This window comes from Sitophilus oryzae, unplaced genomic scaffold (genome assembly GCF_002938485.1).
Source record: "Sitophilus oryzae breed Bouriz unplaced genomic scaffold, Soryzae_2.0 scaffold_1514_pilon_pilon, whole genome shotgun sequence".
Lineage (NCBI taxonomy): Eukaryota > Metazoa > Arthropoda > Insecta > Coleoptera > Curculionidae > Sitophilus > Sitophilus oryzae.
In genome coordinates this window covers 635,208-660,331 of record NW_022146186.1, presented here as the reverse complement: position 1 = coordinate 660,331, position 25,124 = coordinate 635,208, and the positions used below count along the sequence as shown (strand labels likewise).

The following is a 25,124-nucleotide window of genomic DNA, read 5'->3' as shown; positions in this document are numbered from 1 at the left end:
GCGCCATATGAAATAATACTGCGTGTATCCGGAAAACTATTAAAAATTTTGAAATACCTTAAATACAAAAAATGTTCATTTTTTAATTCTCCATCTAATAAAATAATAATATACAGGGTGTTCCATTTAAAAAAACAAAGAAAAATTATTTTATATTTTAGAAAGTTTGGCGTAGAATATTGAACATCCTGTATGATTTACGATTACCATATTTATAGCAAAGTAAGAATAGACTATCTAAAGTAAATACCTAACATAGTTTTGATTTCAGAACAGTTCTTGTATTTTTAATAATTTTTTTAAAAAGGAATGCAATAATATACAGGGTGTTCAATTTAAAAAAAATCATCCAGGTCCACTCACACTTTTTTGAGCCACTCTGTAGAAGCTAAAATATTTTCCTGAAATATATCCTGGTACATACTTTGGGTCTGCACTTAAACAAAATTCTCAAGTTTTTTATTCTAGGAGCTACAGATGCCCGACGCACTATTGCCGGACCCTGTATATCCGTTTTTCATACTTTTTATTACTTAAATTATACTTTATACTCAGCTTGTTATTAATCCTTTAGCTTAAGTTTAATATTTTTTTTGGAAGTAATTACAATTTCTTAAAAAATATATGATAAATTTTTATATACCTACTTAGTAAAAATAAATCAAGTATATCTACAGAAAGACTAGCAATACAAAAAAAAACTAGCACCAGTTATACCTTTTTATTAGCATTTTATTTGATTTCTGGCAATTTTTTTAACATATTACGTACAAGATATAACAGTATCCCCGTTGCTTTACAGCATTGTCCTTTGTAGAACCTATACTGCAAATTAAAAAAAAATAAGAAAGACACAAAAAGTTCATAATATTTCACTTACATTCCATAAAAACTGTATTTAACATCTTTTCTTTGTTATTATTGCCAAATAAGATATTTTTCGAAATTTGAAATACCCAATTTCTGTATTAAATATTTTTGCTGACTTACAAGTTTAAAAATTGGGACTTATCTGAATGTTGTTTAATCTATCAGCGTCAGAATATTATAATTGAAATAAATAAATCAATTATTAACTTAAAGTAAATCTATAATTCTCTAATCTGTTTTAAATATTAGTGGTTATTCAACCATTAGTAGGTTATTCAACAGATTAAATTACTTAAAATTGCATTGTGTAGCCTTAGGCTATGCGCTGACAAGCAATTTTTAATCGGCCGACTATTTAGTTACATTTTTTTAGTAACCAATATATCCTTATGGAGCTGCGCTAACATGCAATCAAATAGTCGGCCGATCGACTTCATAAGTATGTATTTTTTTCACTTTTGCAACTAAATAGTCGGTCAACTAAAAGTAATAGGTCAGCGCGTAGGCTTATTGTATCGAATTTCCCTTCACAGTATCCAGATTATTTAAAATCCTACGTCAGGGAATTCGAAGTGTCTTGTTTTTTAAATTAATATTTTTTTTAGAAAATATGCGATAATTGTTTTGAGTAGTTTATTAATAAATTTAACAGCAATTTATTCTGACCACCTGCCGGTCGCCATTTTAAAAACTCTACTTGAACGTCAAAAGTTAAACAATAGTCAATTGACATGATTTGGCGAGTTTAGACGGTCATATCGCATTCATGCGATTTGAATTCAAGTGACGATCAATTAATTTGACTTGTGTAAACGCGTCTTTATTGCCACAAAAAACACACAATTAGAGAAACAGAACATAGTAGTACGTTTTGTACTCAAATGCTATTCTCTGCTTTTCGTTGGTCAGATCGAGGGTTACAGCAAAGTCGGCCTGACGATGGAGAAAAATCTCCGAAACCGGTCGTCGAATGGCTGTTCCCTTCGGTCCGATGAACTTAATGCAGAGAATAAGCATATATGTAGGTTTTTTTGGCCCCTTTTTCCGCTACTCGTATTTTGTTTATTTATATATACCCTACCTAAGCCTTCTTAGCTCCATCTACGGTAACGTGGATGAAGCAAGCGTGTTTGTCCAGTAGACCGCTGGTTTTAATTTTGGCGGTACGACATGTGATTGTCACAGCTGCCGCTAGATGGCGTAGAGCGTCTAGCACTCTCGCCATAGTAGTACGTTTTGTACTCAAATGCTATTCTCTGCTTTTCGTTGGTCAGATCGAGGGTTACAGCAAAGTCGGCCTGACGATGGAGATAAATCTCCGAAACCGGTCGTCGAATAGCTGTTCCCTTCGGTCTGATGAACTTAATGCAGAGAATAAGCATACATGTAAGGTTTTTTGACCCCTTTTTCCGCTACTCGTATTTTGTTTATTTATATATACCCTACCTAAGCCTCCTTAGCTCCATCTACGGTAACGTGGATGAAGCAAGCATGTTTGTCCAGTAGGCCGCTGGTTTTAATTTTGGCGGTACGATCTGTGATTGTCACAGCTGCCGCTAGATGGCGTAGAGCGTCTAGCACTCTCGCCATAGTAGTACGTTTTGTACTCAAATGCTATTCTCTGCTTTTCGTTGGTCAGATCGAGGGTTACAGCAAAGTCGGCCTGACGATGGAGATAAATCTCCGAAACCGGTCGTCGAATGGCTGTTCCCTTCGGTCTGATGAACTTAATGCAGAGAATAAGCATATATGTAGGGTTTTTTGGCCCCTTTTTCCGCTACTCGTATTTTTTTATTTATATATACCCCAGGGGGGTGACAGTAAACCAGAAAATTGGAAACAGTACCAGGGGGGTGACAGTGAAATAGGAAAATTGGAAACAGTCATTAGTGTCATTCTTGTCATTCTCCTCACGACAAGTATGGCCGCCTAGACAAGGACAGTATTGTTTTTGTCTAACTTCACAGTTTAGAATTGACAGATTTTAGTTTCAGAGACAACTTCAGATTTGTTCTAGAACAAATTCGAAAATATTCGACGCCATTTTAATTCATTCCGTTTAGTTTCGTTTTAGAAGTTCAATTTAATATTTCGGCTGAAATTTATAAATATAATACATGAAGAATCCTGGAGAAAATGACGTTTCTGCAGTAGTAGGTATGTCCCATGTATATGAAAAATAGGTAGTAAATAAACAGTGTTTTTACATTTTTTAGATGCAAGAAAATGGTGTTATCTCTTTGATCGGCGATTTTTTTGAAAATGGAAACAATTTACAGCAAGGTAAGATCATTTTTAACTATAGCCAACATTAGTTATCTCCAGTATGTGCGACTTATTGTCAATAATGCAATAAATCGGACTGATAATCTGATTATGTTATCCGACTAAAAGTCTCTTTTTGCTTTATAAGCCAGGTCTCTTTGGGAATAATGGACGCTTTTTTAAACAGTATATTTATATTTTATACCTGTTGATATTTTTACATTGTTAATTTTAGTATAAAAAAAATTGTTTTTCTGTTTTCAGGTTTTTGTATAAGGCTCCCGTTTTCATGTTCCTGTGTCCGTTTTCTATCCTTGAAGTCTGCGAATACGTGTGTTTATTTACAAATTAATGTAAGTCATGCTTATACCTTAACTAATTTACGTTAAAAGTACATGTAATTAACTAATTGGTATTGAAACAATACAATCCTCTATATTTTTTATATTTATTTAGTCACGTTGTTCCATATTTCAAATAAATATATGTGAATAAATTATTTTTTGGTCTTATTTATGAAAGAAAAATACAAAATACATTTGAACTGAAAGAGGGCCCGCCATTGAATAACCGGAAACGGAAATGAAAATTAAGCCATCATGTCCTTATCATGTCAACCTGTCAATTGGAAAATTAGTTCTCCAGACGACAACGAAGGCTTTCGGTGGCGTATCGTGTTTCCACGATTTAACACAGAGTTGACACTTCTTTCTAGTTAATTATTTTATGAACAGTACTGGCGTGGTCCTACCCAGGCAGAAAGCATGGCCTTCTAGACTGTCCTAGACAAAAATCTGAATATTTCTATATGATTTCTGTCAATTTCTGTTACGGAACATTTTTATGCACGTCGGCGTCCTCTTTTTTTGTCTGTGTATCAGCCATGTGTCAACTCCCGAGGCCTCTGGCAAGGTCGGGCGCCATTTTAATTTTTGCCGTTTAGATTTGATTGGAAGTTTGTTTGTGATATTTCGGCTGAAATTAATAAGTACAAAGATGTTTTTTGATATTAAGTTCCTTGTTAACACTTTAATAAAGTATATATGATATTAATTACATGAAGAAAATGATAAAATCGACGTTTCTGCGTGTAGTAGGTATGGGCCATATTATATGTAAAAATAGGTAATATATTAACTGTCTTTATATTTTTTTTGCTTTAGACCCAAGGATCTTGGGATATTCTTTGCCAAGGATTTTTCCGTATCTCTACTTTAAAGACTGATCGGTGATTTTGAGCAATTGAAAGCAAGTTATACAAGGTAAATTATGATTATTGAACTATTATTAACCTACATTAATTATCTACAAGATGAAGAGAAATGTGTAATTACATATCACATAGATACCTTTATTATGTATTTTCATAGCAATAATGCAATAAATCTATGTATGTAGATTATTTTTAAAATACAAATGAGGTATTAGATGTATATGCATCATATTTTTTATTCATTTTATTTTTATTCAAGTCCTGTTTGATTTAATCTACAAAAGTCTTATGTACCTATATTTATGTTTTTTTACATTTTTTTTTGATTCCAGGTTTTGCATTCCAGGTTTGGGTTCCTGTTGTCTTTTTCCTGCTTCCATTTAGTTAGTTTTATGCCCGTGAAGCTGTGAAAACATTTATTTATCTTCAAGTTTCTGCAAATCAGTGCACTGTTACTTTACTGATTCACTTTAACACAGCATCTCTAATGTTATTTAAATATTTCATATTGATACAGTAGTTTATGTGTTTATAGCTCTTTAATTGTGTTGATTTGCATATTTACATTGTTCTAAATTCCAAATAAATATTTTTGAGTAATTTTGTTGTATTATTTACTACTAGAAAGAGTAAAAAGTATATTAACCCTCATTTAAACCTCCTGAACAGCCCGCCATTAAAAACCGGAAACGGAAATAAATTTCATAAAATTGAAATTGTCATATCTATGTCATGTCAAATGTCCCAGCCGCCATATCTGAAAATTAGTTACCCAGGCAGCCACGCTGTTTCTATAATTTAACATTGACTTGACACTTCTTCTTGTATTTATTATTTTATGATATACCCTACCTAAGCCTTCTTAGCTCCATCTACGGTAACGTGGACGAAGCAAGCATGTTTGTCCAGTAGACCGCTGGTTTTAATTTTGGCGGTATGATCTGTGATTGTCACAGCTGCCGCTAGATGGCGTAGAGCGTCTAGCACTCTCGCCATAGTAGTACGTTTTGTACTTAAATGCTATTCTCTGCTTTTTGTTGGTCAGATCGAGGGTTACAGCAAAGTCGGCCTGACGATGGAGAAAAATCTCCGAAACCGGTCGTCGAATGGCTGTTCCCTTCGGTCTGATGTCTGATGAACTTAATGCAGAGAATAAGCATATATGTAGGGTTTTTTGGCCCCTTTTTCCGCTACTCGTATTTTGTTTGAAAAATATTTTTTTCTGTATTATGTATACAACAATTATGGTTAATTTTCGGTCCCCAAAACACTATTTTTTAAATTTCCAACACTTACCCTAGGCGGCGTTCCAGAACTGAACAGTATCAGGCCGTTGGCTTCGTTAGTGCGGAATTTAAATGAAATATTTCCAGACTTCTTCGCGTTCCACGTCGGCAGGATCTGGAATAGAAAAAAAACGACCATTCTTTAGCAGGGAGACGTTGGCAAGGAGAAAAGAAATAGCGCCAAGGACCAGCGAGCGCTAAGTTATTTTTAAACGGACGTTTATTCGGTGAGAGTCACTTGAGCGCTTGTAATTTGTTTTGTGTCGAGTGCAATAAAAAGGAAAACAGGGCGAAATTGTGTGAGCTGGTGTGGTGGTAGGATGTAGGTCAAGTCAGAATCTTAGATGAGCTATGAGGCGATAAATAATTCATAGGCGTTTGATAAATATTTGAGAGGTTCATAAAAAAACTTTAATAACTTAGTAATAAGTCTTTAAATATTATATTGACTAGGTGCGAGAGACTATTACAGGTTTAAAATTAAATAATTCTAAATAGGCCAGTAAGCGAGGGTTTTAGGGTCCGAATTCTGAACACCTGTACCGATTGACGTGAAATTTTAACAGTGAATAGAGATATATGTAAGAAACAAAAGTTACATAGTAGCTATGTGTGCTTTCACCATGGGGGTGAATGCCGCCATCTCAGGTCAATCGGTGCGGGTGTCAAGAATTCGGAGATAATACCCGGCTCTGGTGCACAATAGGTCCCCACGCATTTAACACTTTTTTGGGATTTTTTTGCAAGCTTATCTTAAACTGAATATTTTTAAGCATAAAAATTGTTGGATGAATGTGTTTTATCTTTAAAAAGCAGCAAAAAAACGTATTTTAGGTACAGGCGACGGACAGTAAATATGTTAAATTTTCTACACGGATTCAGTAAAAACATCACATATTAGTACTTTATTACCTTATATAGACGTGGAATGATCTAATTTAAGCACAAAAACGTAACGAATCTTCTTTGTAAGCATAAAAATTAAGAAAATATATTTATTTACATCAGCTCAAGCTAGCAATTTTATGACTTTTTCGATTGACAGTTAATCGATCATCGGTATGTCATCTATGGCCTTCGCATAGAATTTGCGACGTTGTCAATAAAATTACTTTATATGATTTTCTTCTGAAATAAAGTTGTTGTGGAGGGACTTAAAACGGTAAGTTATCACTTTAGTGCAACAAAAATTGAACTGTCTAGTAGCTTATTCGTTAGTGTGGATTATTTTAAAGCAATTTCTGAAATAAAATTTGCGGATTTTTCAGGTTCTACGAAAATATAAGTTTTTTTAATATATACTGTTTTTCGACGCGTAATCAATGAAGTTTTGTCATTAGGCTCAATTAGGTTAGCCTGGTTATTTGGAAGGTGGTAATGCATTGGTTAGCCTGGTTATTTGGAGGGTGTTAATGCAATGGTTAGCCTGGTTATTTGGAGGGTGGTAATGCATTGGTTAGCCTGGTTATTTGGAGGGTGTTAATGCATTGGTTAGCCTGGTTATTTGGGGGTGTTAATGCATTGGTTAGCCTGGTTATTTGGAGGGTGGTAATGCATTGGTTAGCATGGTTATTTGGAGGGTGTTAATGCATTGGTTAGCCTGGTTATTTGGGGGTGTTAATGCATTGGTTAGGTTAGGTTAGATAGGCTGGTTATTTGGAGGGTGGTAATGCATTGGTTAGCCTGATTATTTGGAGGGTGTTAATGCATTGGTTAGCCTGGTGATTTGGAGGGTGTTAATGCATTGGTTAGCCTGGTTATTTGGGGGTGTTAATGCATTGGTTAGGTTAGGTTAGATATTCTGGTTATTTGGAGGGTGGTAATGTATTGGTTAGTCTGGTTATTTGGAGGGTGTTAATGCATTGGTTAGCCTGGTTATTTGGGGGTGTTAATGCATTGGTTAGGTTAGGTTGGTGGGGAGTGTTTGGAAGTACGCAGATCACATCGATTTCGGAATCTTACTGAACAAATCCGGGAAAAATATATTTTTAAACAATTGTGCTAAATACTGTGTAATGATTTTATTGTCAATTTATTTTTATAGTGTTTTTGTTTTGCCTCGTTTATTATATTTTTAATTTTTCGTGTTCTTAAAGTGCGTACTAAATGTAAAAAAAAATGAATATAAAGTAGAACGTTTTCGTCGATTTTACACAGGGTGAGTATGGCAACACTGTGCATAACCTTGTATTTTACTGTCTTTATGAAGGTTATAATAGGGAGTTTTCGCATTGAAATGTAGTGAAAATTTGGAATTTTCAATTATTTTTTTTCGTAGAAAAAGTGGTTCATCCAACAATTTTTTTCTTTTAAACCATTCCATTAACTATGGGATCCACATTAAAAATTAAAAAAACCACGATTTCGTGGGGACCTGTTCTGCACAAGACCCGTAATACCCTATTTTTATCCTCGCTTACTGGCCTAAAAGTAAGTTTGATTGGTTTGGGACTGGTTATGCCCGGTTATACATACACGGTTCAGGATCAGTTCAGTCATTTGTTGGTAATTTACTTATTTCGTTTTGAGCCATTTCTGGCTCCAATTCAATCAGCAATCGACACGAAAGAGAATTAAAAATATTTACTCAAAACTGACAACTAAAGAGACAGCTTTAATTATTTGTCAAATTACATAGAAACAAACGTCAACCCAGAACAATATTTTTTTCTACTCGTAATAAATTCCTTGAAATAATAATTTCTGAATATTTTTCAAAACGTATCTCGCTATGAAAAAAAAATAATATTAAGACTGATTTTCCTGCACTAACGTAATTTGTAGTGAAGTTTATATAGGAATAGACGATTGTACTGCAGTTTGAGATTATGTTTATGTAGGGTTTAGGGTCCACTATGAAAATATGCCATTAAGCTATTTTTTTTAAATGGATAAGGCGGGTTTTGCAACTTGACGCCTCAATTAAAAAATAATAATAAATTAAAACATGTTATGTTGTTTATTCGCACGTTAATTTTGAAATTAATATTCTGCAATTTTAAATGTTTATATTTATTTCAATTTCTACGATATTATAAAGTAAACGGTTCATGATAATATTTTGATATTATTTCGATCAGTAACTGTTATACTCTGTTTTTTTTCTCAGGTAAGATTATCTATGGATGGGTTTAAATATAAATCCGTCATGAGTCGTGTCTTGTTGTTTTTAACCAGTTTTATTGGTTTATTTAAAAAATGACAGATCGTATTTCATTTTTATTGGTTTGACGGAACGATGAACGACAAACGGACACCGATGCGTATGAACTCGCCTTTAGATTTTTGTCATTTTTGACGCTTGTCAAAGTCTTGCCAAATTATATGTTATAATTTTCTGTCAACTTTGTTAAATACCCTGCGTTTTGGAAGATGATGCATTTTGATTCGTATTATTACTTGTGTTTTGTGTCTTTTGAAGTCAAGTGGAGGAAAAATCGAGTGAAAATTAACTGTAGACCCAGAGCACAGTTTATGGTTAATACTCGCTGTCCAGGCAGAAAATCTTATACACCAATGAAGTTGCCATCGATAAAGTTTGTATACCTACCATTTCGTCGTAGATAAGTGCATCTCGTATATGGTAGAAGGATCAAACTAAACATATACTAAAAACTGGAGTAGCTGTAAAATATCGACATCACACGAGAGGTAAATAATGGATTTTAGTACTGCAGAAAAATAATGCCAAAGGTCCTGGTTTAAAAAAATTAAGATTAAAGTTAATTAATCAACCTTTAAGGTATAAAATTTGGTAGGTGTTATTATTATTAAAATAGTTTGTTTTATTTACCTATGTTGTTTTATTTATTCCTGTGGAATATTACAAATTTGTATTTGTACATAAGTTATATTGATAAATATAATCATAAATGCGGGTAGTTTCATAAAGCTTGAAAGTAAATAATAGTTCTTTTTTATATTTTTTTGGTATGTAGTGTCTTGTTCTTGTTTGTTTTGTATTAACACATACCGTTTTTATTAAATAAAATAACTCGATTATATTTTTCAGTTTTATACAGTTTTTTTCACAATATTTTGAAGTAATCACTTGTCATCTTGTCAATCAAATTTTAAATATATCCTGCTATGCGTTCCAGTTGTACCAACTTATTTCTTTGTAAAATACAATAAACTACTTTGAAATTAAAATGACAGACACATCTATCACTGTCAAGAATCTTCTCGTTGGACAGACTATAGATACAAAAATCGAATTTAATTTTTGTTTAAATAAACAACAAATATTTTTAGCAGGAAAACAGGAGAATATCAAATTAAATTTAATTAAATCCTGGTGTGGTATAGCTGCTCTCTGACAGATGCTATACATGGACTCTAATTAAAATATATCGTCAGATTTTCAATTTTATAAACAACAAAACAATAAACTCTGTTTTTCGTAAGTGTATATCCCAAAATAAATAAACTTTGTTTTAAATTTGTACTATTGAATAACAGGCTTTTATCCATATTTTCAAAATATTTTGGACAACAACATTTTTAATAGCTTTTAGTTTTGCATTTAAATCTGTAGAGAATTAAAAATATGTTATTTTAATTACATTTATTAATAAAAATTATACTTTAATAAGAAATCTGAGAGAGAGATTTAACCCTTAACTGGTCCGGTAATAGATATGTATCATAAACGGTCCGGCGTAGTCTGTGGGACTACGCCTTCTAAAAAGTGAAAAAAACAAACAAAAACTAAAAAATAACAAATTTTTATTTTATTATATGTTATATTATGTATTATTGAACTAATATAGACAAAAATGGGTTCAATTAATATAAACTTTAAGAAAATATAGTACAAAATAAAATAACATACATATAAATTTGAAAAAAAAGTAGATTTTTACTAAGCTCTAAAAAATAAAACCAAATTACTAACAGTCATTACAATATAGAAATATGTTTTTAGTACTATATATAAAAAAAACTATAAAACTGAAGTTAAAGAAAAGGTTTTTAGTTAGAGCATGAGGCAAAGTTCATTGTTTTCCTGAACATGTTTTATAAAATGGATTCGTACATTCTAGGCATTAAAAATAATTAAACTAGGACATAACATTGTCTTTAACTAGGATAAGAACTCTGGGATAATAATATCTCCGTAGGCGTGTTCTGGTTGTACAGGAATTGCATAAGTATTCTACCAATTGTAAAGTATATTTCTCTTGGAATATTTGACATTGTCAAACGCATTTGTCTGGCAGATTGTCATATTGTCACTGTCACGGTCCTCATCATATCATTTTAATAGAGTTTCTTCATAACTAGAGTCTCCTAAACACACTCTTTTCGAAGGCCCGGCCATATTTTACAAAAGTTTGTCAAACACAAAATCTTACGCAAACGGTCCGGCGTCGTTTGAGAGACTACGGCTTAAGTAACTTCTGCCATAACTTCTAAAAAACTAATCCAGTTTGGGCATAAATATGGTTATCAGTAGTTGACCGAGAGGGGGAGGATTAGCTGGAACGCCAATTGTGTGTGGGCGGTCCGAGTAACTAATGAGAATGAGTTAATTATTTGGCGTAGTCTGTCAGACGACGCCGGACCAGTTAAGGGTTAACTAGCAACCCGACAAACGTTGTTTTGTCATGTAAATATTTTTTATGAGACAACAGTCATCCTTATATACGGGGTTGAAAATTATTTATTTACTAATATCGGTATTAAAAAATAGGGGTTGATGGTAGAAGGGTGAAAATTTAGGGTTGTATGTATTTTTAATGACACATTATAAAAAAATAAAAATAAAAATTTTGTTAAAATGTATGCTTGTGAAATTGTTTAGAGGTTTATAGAAAGCATCTTAAATTTTTAAGTGATTTGTGTTTATTACTGACAGTACAAATTAAATCTAAAATTAGGTCCAAACATTAAATTTACATCCATATAAGTATGTTTTCGGACAACATCACAGGTACTAGAATATTAAGCTCTCTGAATATTTGAAGCTATCCGGAAAATCATTAATACAAGAAGTAAATAACAAGACCTCAATACTGCTACCTCATGGGATATCCCTGAACTATCATTTATTCAATAATATTAACAAATTACCTCTATAATAATATACATTCTGAACATTTGTTAACGTAAATAAACAAATTCAATTTGATTTCTTGCAATAATTTATCAGAAAAATGATCAAAACTGTGGTATTTTTGATATTAAGTGAATAAATATAAATAATTAATATCTTAGAAAAATAACAGAAATATAAAAATAGGGGAGTTTAAGAGGAGATTTTGGGATTTATTTTACACGTAGAAAAGTGTGCATTGAAATAATTTGACGATATAAGCATTCTAAGCTGTTGTACTGGGGTATTGTGTTTAGTGGTTCCATATTGGGTTGTTTTCTTGGTTAAGGATATGGCTGTAATGCTCTTTCCAGCGATTTTTGATTTGTTCTTACTCTTTTAGAAGTTCGCCATTTTGTGCCATGATTGGGCAGCTTACCTTCTTTGTTGGACCGTATACTTCTTTTACAGCCTCGAAGAATTTACGATAATCGTGATGCGTGGCGTACTTTTGAATCTGATTCGCTTTTTGTGACCACCATTTATCCTTTAGTTGGCGCAATTCTCTTCGAAGCGTGTTGTGGGCTGTTTTAAAATTGTCTATCAGTCTTAGATTGTGTGGATTTGCAGTGACTGCTTGATGTGGTCTATGCTTTTGTTCCAACATAGCCTGTATATGCGGTTGATTTTCGTTAAACCAGTCTGGTTGTTTCTTTTTGTTCGATTTTCCTTGTACTGCTTCGCTGGTTTTATGAATCGCATCCCTTAATTGTGTCCAGCCTTGTTCAGCTTGCAAGATTGAGATTGAAGTTATCGGTGGAAGTGATTTTTGATGGCTTCCGGAGGGCGTCGACGGTATTGTTGCTCTCTAGACCCCGTACGTTCAGTCTGGTCATGTTGTTTTGCTTTTTACAGTGTGGATATTTGGGTTTTAACTGGATTTTCATAAAAATCTGACAACCCTACATAAACAACACGATCATGATGCACTCTATACAGCAAGTCCTTTGTACAATTCACATGTAGTAAAAGTAGGTAGTATAAGTAATCTTTTCGTGAAATTCATTAAAAAAAAATTCTTGCCTATTAAAAATAATAATAAATACTATTTAGGCAATATATAATAAAGTGGTAATCACACAAATATGAATTATGCAGAAAGAAAAAAATATTTTTAAGAAATAATTTTTAGTGCTAAAATGCCTTTATATTTATAAGCAATACGCAAACACCTACTAATATAACGTGTTAATTTATCTCTCTCAGCCTTTTCTTTTTCAGAAAAAAAAAACATTAGCAATAATAATCAAAAAACCGGTCTAACCCAACTTCATTTCTATTTAAATTCAGCAACTACGCTAAACTCACAAGTAGTAAAAGGTGGGGTATATATAAACGACCTTACCAAATGCGATTCCCTCGTGGTGAACGTGATGGGGTCGTGCGTCTCCCCCGTCGGACACTTGTAATCGAGCCGGCCCGCCACCTGGATCAGATGGCTGCCCGACCGGCCCAGCTCCAGTAAATTCAGCCTTAACGTGTCCGCCACGAATTCCACCTGAAACAAGAGAACGAGGGTTTAATTAGGTTGTAGGGTGGTCGGATACGGTGTCGTTGGGAAGTTTCTGTTTTAGCACTTTGTTAAATTGGGTTAAGAAAAATCGAATACAGAGATATTGAAAATATTTTTTTAGATTAAAAATATTTTCAATATCTCGCTATTTGATTTTCTTAACCCAATTTAACAACGTAACAAACGGAAGTCCAATAACACCCTTATTACCAATAACCTATAATCGTGCATGACGTGAGAACTCAAACCTAATTAATTTAAAAATTAATCTAGTAGGTATATAAAATTCGCGTGTCACAGTTTTAGTTACCATACTCTTGACCGATTTTGATGAAAGGGTATAGCCGATTTAACATGGGAAATCTGCCACCGCAGCTTTTTTTATCACGCACTCAGCGGATCGATTTGGTGTCGAATCAAAATAATTCACCTAGATTTTTAGCTCTTTAACTCAAACGGTTTTTGAGATTTTCAAAAAAACTTGTTTTTTCAATTTTATTTATATTTTTATAGTAAAATTCAAAATTAATTAATGACGATTTTTTTTTCTAATTCTTAGAAGTCTAAGACATGAAAAAATAATATGATCGTGATTCTTAAGCGAAAAGCCGATTTTTAGCGGAGGGAAGAAAAATAAAATCTTCATTTTTTTAACCTTCGTGAAATATGTCACTCACTAAAAATCGTCAGAAAATGTCTTTTATACTCCTTTACACTCAAGAATTTTTTAGAATTTTTTGAAGTGGTGGAACAATATGAAAAAAATTAAAAACTCATTTTTTTTCTAATTTTTTTTTCTAAAATCTTCTAGGACTGATTTTTTTATAATAATCTTTGTTTATTTCTAGCAAGAATGTACAGTGGTGGCCAAAAGTATGGAAACTTTTTTAATTTGTCATTTATGCTGAGAAATTAAAATATGAAATAAAACGACTTATATAATCGTGACCTACAAATAATTTCCTACAAAACCTAATACATTTAAATAAAAAATTACAGCTATCAAAAAATATATAAAAAATTATGAATATTCTCTTGGTCAAAAGTATGGAAACTTAAGAAGAATGTTTATTAAAATTCAAGATAATATAAAAATTACTAATATTTAGTGGAATATCCCTTTGAATTAATTACTTCTCTACATCTTCGTGGCATCGAATCGATCAATCTCGTACAATTTTTACTGGAAGTGGCCGCCCATTCAGTTTTTAGCACTTCTCATAATTCATTTTTATTTGAAATAGAATGGCTTCGAATTTTGCTATCTAAATGGTCCCATAAATTTTCTATGGGGTTAAGATCCGGAGTCTGTGAGGGCCAATCCATTAGTGGAACATTATGTTCATTTAACCAATTTTGAACAAACCGAGATTTGTGCTTGGGATCATTGTCTTGCTGGAACAACCATCTGAGTGGCATTTCTTCATCAGCATGAGGCAGCATATTATTCTCCAATATGTCTTTGTAGAAAAAACGGTCCATTATCCCATCAATTTTAACAAGAGGACCAACCCCTGAGCGAGAAAAACACCCCCATACCATTATACTCCCAACCCCATGTTTTACTGTGGGCATCTGGTACTTATGGCTGTACCGTGTACCTTTTGGTCTTCGGACATAACGTCTCCCGTCACTACCAAACAGTTGAAACTTGCTTTCGTCGCTAAACAGTACAGTATTCCATTTCTGATAAGACCAGGTGAGATGATCTTGAGCAAATTTAAAGTGGGCCATCCTATTTTTCTTTGATATTAATGGTTTCTTCACCGCAACTCTTCCAAAAAGTCCGATGTCATCCAACCGTCTTCTCACCGTGCGTGCAGACACCGATATTCCCCTTTCACCCATTTCTCGAGAAATGTCTGTGGATGTTTTTCTTGGATCTCCCATTGATATTCTCTTCATTACTTTCATTGTCCTGTTGCAGAACTTTCTTGGTCTTCCTGACTTAAAAGCTGTTGAAACGTTCCCTGTTTTATTAAATTTACGAATTGTTTTCGAAACGGTGCCTTTTAAAATGTTTAAATTTTTACTTATTTGAATTTGTTTATAACAGCTCTTGTATAATTCAACTATTTTATTTTTTAAATCCGTAGAGAAATATTTAGACTTGGGCATGATGTTTATATTTATCTGAAGCAAATCGTACCATTTATCAGCTTAAACTAAATAATTTTAATGTATTTATTTATGGTTTCCATACTTTTGGCCACAAGAAATCTATTGTTCTCCTACAAAAACTGCTAAACAGATTTTTTTTTGCTGTGTAATTTTTGGAATACTTTTATTTGCTGATAAGCTGTTCATTTATATTCCTGAGAGTTTAAGCATATTACAGTTGATCTTTAAGCATAGCAATATTTTCTGTGATATTTTAAAAAGTAAAAAGTTTCCATACATTTGGCCACCACTGTAGTTTTAATGAAAAAAATTTTTTCTACTCACTTTCTTAAACTAGACAAAAATATAAGTTAGTTCAAACAGAAGATTTTAGAAAAAAATGAGTTTTTAGTTTTTTTCAAATTGTTCCACCACTTCAAAAAATTCTGGAATGTAAAGGAGTACAAAAGACATTTTCTGACGATTTTTAGTGAATGACATACTTCACAAAGGTTAAAAAATGAAGATTTTCTTTCCTCGGCTAAAAATTGGCTTTTCATTTAAGAATCATGATCATATTATTTTTTCATGTCTTAGACTTCTATAATTAGAAACAAATCATCATTAATTAATTTTGAATTTTACTATAAAAGTAAAAATAAAAATAAAAAAAAATAAAATTGAAAAAACATGTTTTTTTTTAAATATCTCGAAAACCGTTTGAGTTAAAGAGCTAAAAATTTAGGCTACACCCTTTTTTATATTCAGTAGGTCTGAGAATAGGTTGTTATCTATTTTTTTATATAGTAAAGTGATAAGGGTGGTTCACCCCATTTTTTTATTTCTTAGACAAAATTTTTGATTAAATTTTTGGTTTGAAAAAATTTTTGCGTTCTATTTTTTTATGATGTGGTACTTTTACGATCAACCCCTATTTTTTTAATAGCAATACTAGTAATTCAATAATTTTCAACCCCGCGCACAGTGTGAAATTTTGACGTTCTAGGTGGAATTAATTCGATTTGCCAACTTTATCCCAGGTCCTAAGTTATTGTAAAATTTATTCAAGGAATGTCCATTCATCAATAAAAAAACATATGTTTATTTTTAAAATCAAGCTTATTATTTAAAAATGCTTATTACTTTATCTTTCGGACAAAACGATAAAATCATCTAAAATATCTAGCCCGTTTAGTCAAATTTTGCAGGCGTTTTAGTGAAAAGTGTTTACTTTCACGGAATAACTACATTGATATTTCACTAACTATGTTTTGAAGCGGAGAATCGATTGCAAAAGTCATTAAGTACGATTTCTGGCTATTTATGTTTTATTTTAATACCGAATAGTTACTAACTATAACATCTTTATGCAATGCAATTCATTTTTAGACGCATTTTTCTCGGAAGTAATAAAAAGTAAATTAGTGACTTTTGGCAGCAATGGGACGAAATATTATTATATATGGTATTTTTATGCTTTCATTTGTATCTAATTGCCTGTATCTAATTTTTGCTTACATTTTGGGAACAACTTGATTTTTTCCCGTTTTTTTCTTGTAAATTTAATCTACTACCTATGTTGCCATATTATGACCTTTTAAAAAAATTATTTTTTTTTCAGAAACTATTTGAGACAGAGTTTACCAAAAATGCTTTTTATAACTACTACTGGGTAAACGAATTTTTAGTATAGTATGACTTTTTTTGATACTTTAGTTTCGGAGATATAAATTTAATCGGACCTTTTAAAAAAAATATTTTTTTTTTCAGAAACTATTTGAGACAGAGTTTACCAAAAATGCTTTTTATAACTACTACTGGGTAAATTAATTTCTAGTATAATATGACTTTTTTTGATACTTTAGTTTCGGAGATATAAATTTAATCGGACCTTTTAAAAAAATTATTTTTTTTTCAGAAACTATTTGAGACAGTTTACCAAAAATAATTTTTATAACTACTACTGGTTAAACGAATTTTTAGTATAGTATGACTTTTTTTGATACTTTAGTTTCGGAGATATATCATGATATGTTTCTAAACTAAAAATTTAAAAAATCCAAATTTTTTTTCAAAAATTCCAAATTTTCATTTTTTTTTCATGAAAAAAACCTCACAGACGTATTTCTGGGGTCGAAATATACTACCCCTAGAAATATTTGCACTGATTTAAGACTCATCCTGACTTATTTTTCACGTTATTTTTGTCTTTGTTTTTTAATAACTTTTGGCTTAATTTATTTTAATTAAATTAATAGTTATATTATATTTATATTATGTTTAAATTAATAGTTAATCGTAGAGAATATTTTTAATTATAGAAAAATATTAATTAGTAAAAAATGATATAAAAAATTACTTGAGGGTTGCGGCCTCCTTTCCACACGTTGGACCAGCAAACATGGTACTGGTACAATCACAAATAAACCGGTTCCATCCTTCCAAACAGGTACCTCCGTTTAAGCAAGGCTGAGATGGACACTGCTGAGGCTGCGTATGACACAATGTCCTTATTGAACCTGAAATAAAAAATTACTTATATTACATTATGTTTTTGTAAATATATGTTTCACATTTTAAAAACTAACTTTACTTCTTTATATAAATTTTAATCATATTTAAATCTAGAATGCCTCTCTATCTAAAGAAGCAAACATTCGACCAATCTGTACTACCAGTCATGACATATGCATGCGAAACCTGGACACATAAAACGGACATCATAAGGAAACTGCAGGTCGCACAACGCTGAATGGAATGAAATATGCTGGGAATAAGCAAGGACGACCGTAAAAGAATAGAGTGGATATGACAAAAGGCCCAGGTAATAGACGTCATCCGCAGAATCAAATCCCTCAAATGGCAATGGGCAGGACACTGGAGAGAAGAACGGACAACAGATGGACCACAACAATTACAGCATGATACGAGGAATTAAGAGACATAGAAGAAGACCGAACCTGAGATGGGACTATGATATTAGGAAATTAGCTGGGATAACTTGGGCCCCTCATAGCCAACAATAGACAACAATAGGCTCAACTACAAAGAGAGTACCTATCTAAATGTGTGAGGGAGGCTACACCATAATTGGAAATGGTTGAATAAGCTGAAAATGATGATGAACTTTTAATATATAGAGAAAACAAGAAAAGTTGGCGTCATCAAAGACGTCCAACTGATTTTTTCGTCAAAAAACTTATTAATAAGAAAAATAACCATTTATAGTAAGCACTTATTACTTAAAAGGCTCATCCCACATACGAATTCTTTTTCTGTCATTTATTTCTTTCTATTATCTGGTTTCTTTTCAAAAGAAATAAACGCCATTTTCACAAAGATATATTATCCGCGCATTACTTTTTGTTCCTTTAATGTTATATTTCGAACTGTGACAGACATTTATCTTAACAATATAACTTGAGTGGATTATATTGAAGGTCGCTTTTTTGATATGTGATATTTTTAATATTGTTTTATCCCTTTGAAAACGTGTCTGTGAGTTGTATGATTACTGCTGAACATATTGATAATTAAATTGTTTATTTGGGGCGAAAATTCGCTAGAGTACTCGATTATTGAAATAACCGACATCGCTCGATTATGAACGAGCGATGCAAGTGACGAGTTACGAGCGATGAACGCAAGCGATCCTAGAATGAAAAAAATTGAAATCCGATTTTAATATGACATTCTCGACAAAAAGCCGAGTGAATTTTCTACATACATTGCAGGTAGCAAATTTATACGACGGCGTATATATATTTATCCGTTGCGTATCTGAGGGACGAAATTTTACGACCTACATCGACAATGCTTTGAAATAAACTAGATCAAGCGAACCGCTGCGCTCGTCGCTTGTTACTTGCCATTCATTACGAAAGAATATGTGCCCTACGCACACAACTTACTGCTTGGCGCTTCGCGTTAACGAGTACTTACAACAAACGACGGACGAAAACCCGTATTTTTAAATACGAGCGATATTTCGCTCGAGCGATCACTCGGTTATTGCAATCGCTTGAAACTCGAGTACTCGATTATTGAAATTAATCGGTTTTTCCCATCACTACAAAATATAACCTACTCACATTTTTGATCCATGGAAGAAAGACGCTGGATCTTTTCTAATTTGTCGCCATTTTTTTAACTTTTTGAGTTTTTACAAGATAATTTGAGTATTTCTTACAAATAAATAGGGATGTTGCGAATAAGTGTATTTTCCACTGCAACATTTTTTTATGCTTGATCTATAGTGGTTCAGTTAAGAAGCAATTGTCAGTATGTATTTATTTTCATGAAAGATGAGTTTATGTTTTCATTCTTATGACAGATATGAAGGCAGCTAAACATTACTACAAATTACTGTCCTCCATTCACGCAGTTGTGCAGCTCTGAACTGTTCAAGAACGCATTACTCTCCCTCCATTCAATTCAGAACGATTTATTATTATTTAGCGTATGGCATATTAAGACACAAAGTACGTATATGACAAAAAGAAAGAAAAAAAAATTACAAACGAACATTTAACAAATTAATATCTATTGATTCTGGAGTTGCCAGTAGGAAATCTTCTCCTCTGCCGTTATAAGTCGTTTCAGGGCATTCCTACACAATATGTTTGATGGTCTGATCTTTGCCGCACTCGCAGGAGGGGCTTGGACTTTTGACCCATTTGTGTAAAGTATGGGCGCATCTCCCATGCTCCGTTCTAATTCTATTCAGAACTATTCCGCGCCGAGATCCCCTTTCCCCTCGAGCACCTTCCTATATACATTAGTGCTCGGAGGCACCAGTCAATCGCGCACAGCTCCTTTCAGAACCGTTCTCGAGTAGCCCAGGCTTAAAAATCTGGAATTTGAAATTCGTGAATGGAGGACAGTAAATAACTATGTTCCAGTGCGTTCGTTTTGATACTCATTCTTGATGTTCTTTAAAACTCAATTGATTATACTACTCACTCCATCAATCGTCAACTCGTCGACGTAACCTTAGCAACCAATGTTGACCAACCAAAACCACCATATACAACTTAAGCTAAATGTTGATCAACTAATACACTTTATAATTATTATTACACTAGGAATCTTGTTGACGACAACATGTTGCCTGACATGCTTTCTAGTGAGTTACTTTATTTTATCTGTCATGATTTTAAAACCTACTTTATTTTTAGGCAATGAACAGATCACTTCCCAACGTCATACTTGGTAGTTATCGCAGTTCAAGTACAGGAGGCGGCAAGCCAATGGAAATTACTGGTACTCATACCGAAATTAACATTGATGAAGCCTCTGAAGTTATTAAAAACGCTCGAAACATCATCATTGTTCCTGGATATGGAATGTGTGCAGCGAAGGCTCAGTACCCCATCGCCGAAATGATTGAAGTTCTCAAAAAGAAAGGCAAAAACGTACGCTTTGCTATTCATCCAGTCGCAGGTATTTTAATATTTATAACAAAGAACTTACTATTATGTTATCCGCGTATTATATATACAGGGTGCCCAGGCTGAGCGTTCATTAGATGTTTTTAGAGAACCACAATATCTAGATCGGAGATTTTTTTGCACATCATTGTTTTACAACGAGATCTATCCATTAAAAATCATTTCAATATGGAGGCACTTCCGGACATACCGGAAGTTGACAACAACTTTCTTATTTTAAATGGGTGCCCCTATTTTTTATTACATACTTAAATTCTCTGTAAAATTCTATGAATATTGATGTTAAACACTCTATATCTAACTTTACCGTTTATGAGAAAAAAAATATTTAAAATTTTTGGACAAAAAAAACTACCTGACAAAAAAATGTATAGCCTAAAAGTAACATTTAGTGATTACCACTTCTCTGTAACACAAACAGAAGACATGTGGCTATCTATTTTAAAATTAAATTGTTAAATATAATAATGGCAGTAGCTGTCATGGAAATGAGCGATTAAAAAATTATAATAAATCATTTTTTTCAAATGGAAACCCACTTTTTTATTACACTAATGAAAAAAATTTTCAATTCGTTACTTTTTAACTATACATGTTCTTATACCACAAATAAATCGTTTTCAAGTTATTTAAGATTTAATTTAAAAACGTATATTTTTCTTGATTTTATCTAGCTTCCTTTGACATTAAGTGTCAAACGGTTAGACAATTTATTTCCATCTGTCAGAAAACGAATTATTTGAATTTCCTATATTATAAATACTGCCTGCCTTAAGAGTTTAAAAAGTGTATTTATTAAAATATATATCTGGTATTTTCGCTCTTTAGTGATATCTAATAGTTGATATTATTAATAATATTCTGTATGATCAAAAAAAAAACAGCGCAAAGTGGGCTCGGAAATGATGCTGCTTTTTGAACAAGGCGTCACAATATGACATGGCCAGATCTATTGGTTTACATCAGGGGGTGACAGTGAAATAGGAAAATTGGAAACAGTCATTAGTGTCATTCCTGTCATTCTCCTCACGACAAGTATGGCCGCCTAGACAAGGACAGCATTGTTTTTGTCTAACTATTGTCTAACTTCACAGTTTAGAATTGACAGATTTCAGTTTCAGAGACAACTTCAGATTTGTTCTAGAACAAATTCGAAAATTGTGTCGAAAATATTCGACGCCATTTTAATTCATTCCGTTTAGTTTCGTTTTGGAAGTTCAATTTAATATTTCGGCTGAAATTTATAATTATAAAGGTAATAAAGTATATAAAATATATATTACATGAAGAATCCTGGAGAAAATGACGTTTCTGCCGTAGTAGGTATGTCCCATGTATATGAAAAATAGGTAGTAAATAAACACTGTTTTTACATTTTTTAGATGCAAGAAAATGGTGTTATAATCTCTTTGATCGGCGATTTTTTTGAAAATGGAAACAATTTACAGCAAGGTAAGATCATTTTTAACTATAGCCAACATCATTTATCTCCAATATGTGCGATTTATTGTCAATAATGCAATAAATCGGACTGATAATCTGATTATGTTATCCGACTAAAAGTCTCTTTTTGCTTCTTTTTGATTTATAAGCCAGGTCTCTTTGGGAATAATGGACGCTTTTTTAAACAGTATATTTATATTTTATACCTATTGATATTTTTAGATTGTTAATTTTAGTATAAAAAAATTTGTTTTTCTGTTTTCAGGTTTTTGTATAAGGCTCCCGTTTTCATGTCCCTGTGTCCGTTTTCTGTCCTTGAAGTCTGCGAATACGTGTGTTTATTTACAAATTACTGTAAGTCATGCTTATACCTTAACTAATTTACGTTAAAAGTACATATAATTAACTAATTGGTATTGAAACAATACAATCCTCTATATTTTTATGTTTATTTAGTCACGTTGTTCCATACTTCAAATAAATATATGTGAATAAATTATTTTTTGGTTTTATTTATGAAAAGAAAAAATACAAAATACATTTGAACTGAAAGAGGGCCCATCATTGAATAACCGGAAACGGAAATGAAAATTAAGCCATCATGTCCTTATCATGTCAACCTGTCAATTGGAAAATTAGTTCTCCAGACGACAACGAAGGCTTTCGGTGGCGTATCGTGTTTCCACGATTTAACACAGAGTTGACACTTCTTTCTAGTTAATTATTTTATGGTTTACATCACTTGACGTTTAAAGTCTTAGACTACTGGTTAAAATCAAGAAAAATATACGCTTTGAAACTAAATATTATTAAATAACTTAAAAACGATTTATTTTAGGTATAGAAACATATACCTTATACAACGTATAGTCAAAAAGTATCGAATTGAAAACCTTTCCATTAGAGAAATTTTTTGAAAGAGAAAAAAAAATCTTGAGAAAAGGGTTTTCCATTTGAAAAAAATTATTTACGGTCATTTTTTAATCGCTAAATTCCATGACAGCTGCGGTCATTATTATGTAATAATAATAATAATAAAACGTATTTATTCATTAATTTTAAAAATTGAAACAAACGGTATAGGGCGAAGTTTAGCTAGAGAGCTATTCTACCACTTATATGATATTCAAACAATATGACATTCAAACAATTTTATTTTTGAAATAGATACCCACATGTCTTCTCTTTATGGCACAGTGGCTGTGGTAATCACTAAATTTGACGTTTAGACTATATATATATATATATACATATTTTTTGACAGGCAGTTTTTTCGTTCAAAAATTTTAAATATTTTTTTTTCTCAGAAACGGTTAATGATCGGTATAGAGTGTTTAATATCAAAATTCATAAAATTTTACAGAGAATTTAAGTATGTAATAAAAAATGAGGGCACCCATTTAAAATTAGAAAGTTGCTGTCAACTTCCGGTATTTTCGGAAGTGCCGTCATATTGAAAATATTTTTAATCGATAGATCTCGTTGTGAAACAATGATGTGCAAAAAATCTCCGATCTAGATATTGTAGTTCTCTAGAAACTTCTAATGCACGCTCAGCCTGGGACACCCTGTATATCCAAAAAATATTCCCAGTATTATTTTATTTATTCCCATTATATTCCCAGTTATATTGTATTTATCATTGTTTTTAATAAAAACAGCTTTTTAAATTTTTCTTTCTTGCAATGCGGTTTCTTGCTGATAACTCTAGCCTATGACCAACGAATCTGGTATCCAAAATAAAAATTTTCCAATCAATCGGTTTGACTAAACATGATCTGCACTAGGGTTCAGAACCGGGAAATCCCGGTTCTTTTGAGACATCAAAGAACCGGGATTCAAAATTATTAATTCCCGGTTCTTTCGGTACTTTCGGGACTCGGTAATAATAATTAAAAACATATTTTTTGTTACATGGGAAAGACTTTTGATACTTTCAAGCTGTCAAATCAAACTCTTCTAAATAAATAGTGATGCTGTCTCTTACTGTTCTTACTTCTAAAATTATTCTGGAGTTTCTATAGTGTTTATTAGCAATTATTGAAGTTTAAATGTGTTATTTTCTTATTTAGTACAATATTGCTAAATGTATTAGTTATATTTTTTTGTGTTATGTCTTTAATTGAATTTGTTAATTTTTTTTTCAAATTTATTTAAGTTGGTTTCGAGATTGGTTGATATTTGATGTAATTTTTAAGCTACCTATATGTGTTTTTGTTTTTTTTTCGCTTGTTTTCATTATTTGAGTTCATGTCTACTTTCTTATGTCTTAATAATTTGATATTATTTTCATTTGAAACTCTCAATTTTTTATCGGTTTTACTTTTGAGAACTTGCATGCTAATTGACGAATTCCACAATCATTGAACGAAAATATTTTAGTATGGTTCCGGAAACTCTAATTAGTTAATATATAAACAAGGGTACTACTAATTAGGGTTCAGATCTTTTTGGCCATCACAGAACCGGGCCTCGGTAACAATAATTATTTATTTTTGTTACGTAAAGTCCTTTGATACTTTCTAGCGGTCAAAATCAAACTCTTCTAAATAAGTAATAATGCAATTTCTTATTTTTCTTGCTTCTTTTCTCTTTTGAAGTTCCTATAATATGTATTATGTTATGTTTTAATAGATATTTGCATTTTTAATTCAATATTTCAGGGCTTTTGTCTCAAATTCAGTTAAGTTGATTTATGTTGTTTGGTATGAAATTTACCTATACTTTTTTCTTTACTTGTGTTCAAATATTTTAATTGAAAATCTCAATTTTTTTATCCATTTCACTTTGAAAAACCATCCCTAAATTTTAGAAAGAATTTTAACAAACGTTTTTTTATAACTGTTTCAAAAATTTTAGAAAAAACTGATAATATAGATATCGGTCT

At 32.0% G+C, this 25,124-nt stretch overlaps 1 protein-coding gene across 1 annotated transcript in view; it reads right to left on the bottom strand.

Annotated features, from left to right (window-relative positions):
* LOC115878476 (neurexin-3) overlaps positions 1 to 25,124 on the bottom strand; it is a 350,620-nt gene that overhangs the window by 62,603 nt on the left and 262,893 nt on the right. The window contains exons 8-9 of the mRNA XM_030894994.1: positions 13,077 to 13,229; positions 5,645 to 5,749 (exon numbers count right to left, since the gene is read on the bottom strand). Of these exons, the coding sequence (XP_030750854.1) occupies positions 5,645 to 5,749; positions 13,077 to 13,229 (258 nt within the window). The remainder of the gene's footprint in view (positions 1 to 5,644; positions 5,750 to 13,076; positions 13,230 to 25,124) is intronic.